This window comes from Schistosoma mansoni, chromosome 6 (assembly GCF_000237925.1).
Source record: "Schistosoma mansoni strain Puerto Rico chromosome 6, complete genome".
Taxonomy (NCBI): Eukaryota; Metazoa; Platyhelminthes; class Trematoda; order Strigeidida; family Schistosomatidae; genus Schistosoma; species Schistosoma mansoni.
In genome coordinates this window covers 5,844,974-5,850,776 of record NC_031500.1, presented here as the reverse complement: position 1 = coordinate 5,850,776, position 5,803 = coordinate 5,844,974, and the positions used below count along the sequence as shown (strand labels likewise).

The 5,803-nt window shown below is 40.2% G+C and overlaps 1 protein-coding gene across 2 annotated transcripts in view; it reads right to left on the bottom strand.

Annotated features, from left to right (window-relative positions):
- Nucleotides 1-3,759, bottom strand: part of Smp_138930.1 (putative glutamyl-tRNA synthetase, cytoplasmic (glutamate--tRNA ligase) (glurs)) — a gene marked incomplete at its 3' end in the record, with an annotated part of 36,521 nt that extends 32,762 nt beyond the window's left edge. The window contains exons 1-4 of one of the 2 annotated variants that reach the window (XM_018798069.1): nt 3,698-3,759; nt 3,621-3,663; nt 3,525-3,564; nt 3,334-3,490 (exon numbers count right to left, since the gene is read on the bottom strand). In XM_018798069.1, the coding sequence (XP_018653047.1) occupies nt 3,334-3,490; nt 3,525-3,564; nt 3,621-3,663; nt 3,698-3,707 (250 nt within the window). In that variant the 5' untranslated portion in view covers nt 3,708-3,759. Of the gene's footprint in view, nt 1-3,333; nt 3,491-3,524; nt 3,565-3,606; nt 3,664-3,697 lie in introns of both variants that reach the window. The other variant, XM_018798070.1, reaches the window with a different exon arrangement.
- Nucleotides 3,760-5,803: the final 2,044 nt, after the last annotated feature.

Below are 5,803 nucleotides of genomic sequence, written 5' to 3'. Positions count from 1 at the left end.
GACTATAGAATACTCTAGCTTGCATGCCTGCAGGTCGACTCTAGAGGATCCCACTATTGCTTTTCGTTAACCTACTCGCATGCTAGACGGTATGGGACGTCAAGGTAGATGAATTCCCGCAAATGGCCTGGTACGGCCGAGAGTGGGGAGAGTCCACTCTCCCTCTCGAAATGCTTTCACATGGCCACGCGTATATAGCCCCTGCCAGGGAAGTCCTACTCACTGCCTTCTCGTGGCGGAGGTGTTGTTTACGAAAGTGAGAGGACGAAAAGCGAATGTCCGGTGCTTCAACCGAGTTGGTGGATATGAAGGATCCACCTAGGGGAGTTGAGAAACCCTGATTCCAAACCAATGGTGCACATCGGCTCCAGAATCCTGAGAAAACAAGTGGAGTATGAACCAATTGTTAGTCACCGGATACTATGGGACTGCATCTACTGACGTCGCTCCGCTATCTTGTGGATCAAACCTTCAGGTCGAAGTCTCCGAGTGCTTCCCCCTAAGAAAACCACCTGGTTCGATCTGGGCACCCGAGCAGTATCACAGCCCACACACAAATAAAGTGACTTGCGTGGAGCATATGTATTTCGTTCCCCTATATACCAATATTTGTGTTCAAATAAATAAATAAAAGATGAATTCATGGTATGGCTTATCTTAATTAGAGCTGATGACGGATTATAGCTTTATCGACCGATTTAGCGTTTCTGGAAAGCGGTATATACCTAATCTCAGTACTAATTACCCAACCGTTTAACAATAAGCAATCAATGCTCCAAAGATATCAGTGACTAAGAACACGAAGCTTCGTCTGATTAGGTTTGCATTTAACAAAAATTTCAATTAAAAAAGTTACTACTTCTACATAAATGTACTGAATTTTATAGAGGGAAATGGACACAGTCTAAACGCTTATTTCAAAGACATAAACAAGACATGAGCGTTTTTTAAACGTATCTGTAACCTCAATCTTAAACTTACTTACTTACTTACGCCTGTTAACCCTCATGGAGGAGCATAGACTGCCCACCAGCATTCTCCATCCAACTCTGTCCTGAGCAATCCTTTTCAGTTAACATTCATCCTTTTAATATCTGTTTCTATTTCCCGTCGTAATGTGTTCTTTGGCCTTCCTCTTTTCCGCTTTCCTTCTGGATTCCAAGTCAGGGCTTGCCTCGTGATGCAGTTTGCTTATTTCCTTAATGTATGTCCGATCCACTTCCAACGTCTTTTCCTAATTTCCTCTTCAGCTGGAAGCTGGTTTGTCCTCTCCCATAAAATGCTGTTGCTGGTGGTATCCGGCCAGTGAATTTTGAGTATCTTGCGTAGACAAGTGTCTATAAATACTTGTACCTTCATGACGATGGATGTAGTAGTTCACCACGTTTCAGCTCCGTACAGTAAGATTGTCTTGACGTTCGTATTGAAGATTCTCACTTCGAAATTAGTTGAGAGTTGTTTTGAGTTCCGTATGTTCTTCAATTGTAGAAATGCTGTCCTTGCTTTGCCAATCCTCGCCTTTACATCTGCATCCGATCCTCCTTATTCATCAATGATGCTTCCCAGGTATGTGAATGTTTCCATCTCTTCCAGAGTTTCGCCATCAAATGTGATTGGGTTGGCGTTCTCCGTGTTATATTTGAGGATTTTGCTTTTTCCTTTGTGTATGTTGAGGCCTACTAATGCAGAGGCTGCTACTACATTAGTTGTTTTCGTCTATATTTGTTCGTGTGTATGGGATAGAACGGTTAGGTCATCCGCAAAGTCCAGATCGTTTAGTTGGTTCTGAGACGTCCATTGTATCCCGTGCTTCCCACCAGATGTCAAAGACTTCATAATCCAGTCAATCACCAGAAGAATAAGGAAGGGGGAGAGTAGAAAGCCTCGACTGACTCCGGTATTTACTAAAAATGCATCTATCAGCTGTCCTCCATGCAAGACTTTGCACTGTAGTCCGTCATACGAGCTCTGGATAATGTTGACAATCTTCTCAGGAACTCCATAGTGTCGAAAAAGTTTCCATAATGTTCTCCTGTCCACACTGTCAAACGCCCTCTCATAGTCGATGAAGTTGATGTATAGTGACGAATTCCAATCAATTGATTGTTTAACGATGATCCGCAGTGTCGCAATTTGGTCTGTGCAGGACCGATCATTGCGGAACCCAGCCTGTTGATCTCGAAGTCGAGCGTCTACTGCATCTTTCATCCGGTTCAGCAACACTGTGCCTTGACTTTCTCTGCCCGCGTTCGACTGTTGTTAAATGCTATTTTCTTATTCTTTTCTCGAATCCTTTCTAGGGTTTCCATAGAATTCCATTCCTTATTGTGATGCTTCTTGTGACCCAGAACCTCCTGACACGTTGAGGTTAGTGCTTCTTTGATCCCGTTCCAGTTGTCCTCCATCGTAGTTTCTTGTTCTTTCAGTAGATCCCATAAAGCTTGGAAACTGTTGTTGAGAGTCACCCTAGATTCGTTGAGTTTGTTGTCTCGAAAAAAGGCTGTATTGAACCTTTGTATTGCTGTTCCCCTAGATGTTCAGTGTTTCTTTAGCTTCAGTTTCATCTTGGCCACAACCAGGTGGTGGTCTGAAGATATGTCAGTTGCCAGCATTATAACAACTCTATATTTAGCTAAATTTCTTCATACAATTGCTTGAGATATATCTTAATACATACAGAATGCATAAATTTCACTTGATTCAGATAATTCGTTTTCAAAATGTAGAACTAGAAAGCCTGTATGTAAACAATGTTCCTTAAGTAATAATAATAAACCGGCAGTAAATCTAGAAGGGTTACAGGTGGGGTTTAATAGAACCCAAAGATATACAGTGGACAGTTTGGGTTAGTCGTACTTGCTTGAAACATAAATATTCTCTACTATTAAATAGTTTTTCAGGGAGGTTGAAGCTATGGCTTTCCGATCGGTGGGGATAATGACACAACTACTGACAGAACTAGTGAAGCAAAGTTAATATTTGCATAGTAATCGTGTTTTCGTCAGTAACGATGCTAGCCGTTGATATATACTTATACACAAGGCGACGGCGTCGTGTTCTAATGAGACTGAGTTTTCGAAACCCTAGACTATTTAGACAATCCCATCAGCACTATTAGGGAGTTTGTAAAATTGTGGCTGTATCAACCAGGCTATCGCTCTCCGTACTTCTTGTCGGCAACGTCATTTAACGGTTAGATGCGAAATTTAGCACTTTATCCAGTAACCACCCAGTAATACTGCCACATAATATAACGAGCCATAACCAAACAATTTGAGATTAGGGTGCTGTGTTGCAAAAGAAATCGGGAAATTTACTGTGTCGTTAACTCACTTTCTAGAAAAGTCCAAATAGCCAAATCTGACAAAGAGAACTCACTGCCGTTGATATACGTAGAATTAACAAGTGCTTTGTCAATCTCCTTCCCAGCCCAGACAAAATCACACTGTGGTTGGAGATAGGTTGTGGCAAACCTAACCCAATTATAAGTCTATTTCTTGGAATATGAAAAGCTGAGTACTTACTTGGAGGTCATCTTCTCCAGCGATACCCTTCAGTGCCAACCTGACAAAATGATATACAATTAATGTCAAACTTGCTTGAGACTATCCTCATTTAACCCTGGTAAATGATACTTAAGGGATTCTTTGAAAGCTTCTAAACCTAGAGAAGAACTTCAGAGAATAACACGCCTTACACACACACATGTCAGGACAAGTTGAGCCAACGATGACCTTGAGTATGTGTTGAGCGCTCTTCAGGTCTCAATACAATTGTGTTCAGAAGAAATGACCAATTTAACCTATGGGTTCTGTATCTCATCGGCAAGAAAACATTTTTTAATACAGAAGGAGTTATCTTTTGTTCCAACAATTCTGGATCTAAATGGCAAAAATATTAATAATATGTGGCGTGATTAAGGGCTAACACAGAGTACTAATTCTCAGTACTTGCGGAAATACGTTAGACGTCATTTCTCCCCCAAAGAATTTAAAAGGTGCCAACACCATCACTTCCGATAGGTATATTCATAAGTTCGTAGTTCTAATTCTTAAAATGGTCGCACGATTATTAAGTTTCTGCAACCTTGAACACGTTTCATGTTGTTCATATGCTGAGAGCCACGGACTTATCTGAACGTTTCAGATTTTTACTGATTCAACCAAGTGAGAAAGTTACTAACATCACGCACACCCAGTAGTTGGTTATAATAATGCGTGTTTACTCCCATTCCTTTTGGATCATTACTACTTGTCACGACTGTTCTTTCGTACGTCGAATCTGTTGGATAACCTGAATCCCGAAAATAATCCACACATGTTTTATTAATTTGCTAGATCCACCATGTTTTTGATACTTCTTACCACATATATATATCTTCACACCAGCGAGCCAAACACATTTCATATGAACTACTTCCAAACCCGTTTTTGGAATAAAATATATTTCATAGCATCAAATCACAACCTACTGTTGTGGGAAAGTATGTTGTTTTCAGGAGAACCATATTAGATTCAACATTGACTCGACGCTCTCTAGTTCTCATTGTAACAAATACATATTTATAAATGTTGCTTAGATAACCACAGCAATGCCTTATGAAAATTCTATTACACACTCTAGGTCCCTAAATGTAGTTCCATAAGTCATGTCTGAATATTTAAATATTTTTCCGCCAAGTGTTTTTTAATCTTCATATTTCTCATCAACGTACATATTAACCTGCCTTGTACAGGCGTTGCTTTTTTTGATGGACTATTGTTCTTTGATCTGGATGGTTTGGTCGTGGAGATTTCATCGTCTTTCTGAAAGACATCATCAGCACAAACTTCTGGTAGAAGTGGAGTGTTCGAATTTCTCCACATGTGGTTCACCGCTTGTCCTGTACACCTCGATGTTAATTGAATCTTGTTGACCTTAAATCTGTCATTGTTTTTTTCTTTGTTTTGGTTGTATCTCTTATTGGTTTGATTTTTTTTCCTATGTTTCTGTTAAGTCATCTTCCAGCGAACTCCAACAGAGCCTCCAGAGGCTCAAAAAGAGTCCCAACCAATCACAGTTCGACAGAACATTCTGGAGTTCCAACGTGGCACGCTACCATTGGTCAGTAGCAATATATGTCGTTAATTGGATTGGCTGAATTAGGATGTTGATTTAACTTAAGCAAACATCTATAAATACCTACGATTTTCTGTACAAAACTGATCCTTGCAGTAAAGGTTTTCTCTGTTACTCGTGTCTTCTCTCTGGTCTTCGAGTTGCTGAGTAGTGCTAGTCTGGGGGTTATCCGAATAGCGTAAGAACTGAATAAAGCGTTCAACCTACAAGACATAACAACTGGCGACGGGGTAATTTATCAAGATGTCTATTATCTTTGACCAATTTGAAGCTTTTCTTGAGCGCCATGAAAAACGTTTCGAGCAGTTCCAGATTCGCATACTTGAAACACTGACCCAGCAAATGAACCTGAACAAGAATGGACTTACAGATGCTTCTGCTAAATCGCATGCTGATTATGTCATTGATTCTATTCATGAATTTCATTTTGATGGTTTGGCTGGTGTAACATTCGAATCTTGGTACAAGAAATATGAAGATGTATTTAATGTTGACCTAGAAACGTTTGATGATGCTGCCAAGATCAGGGTGCTACTACGAAAGCTGGGGACCGTTGAGCATGAACGATACACTAATTACATTCTGCCCAAGAACCCAAGAGACATTTCATTCGAAGAAACAGTTAAAATTTTATCGCAAATTTTCGGTGAACAGTCTTCCTTGTTCAATATTCGGTATCAGTGCT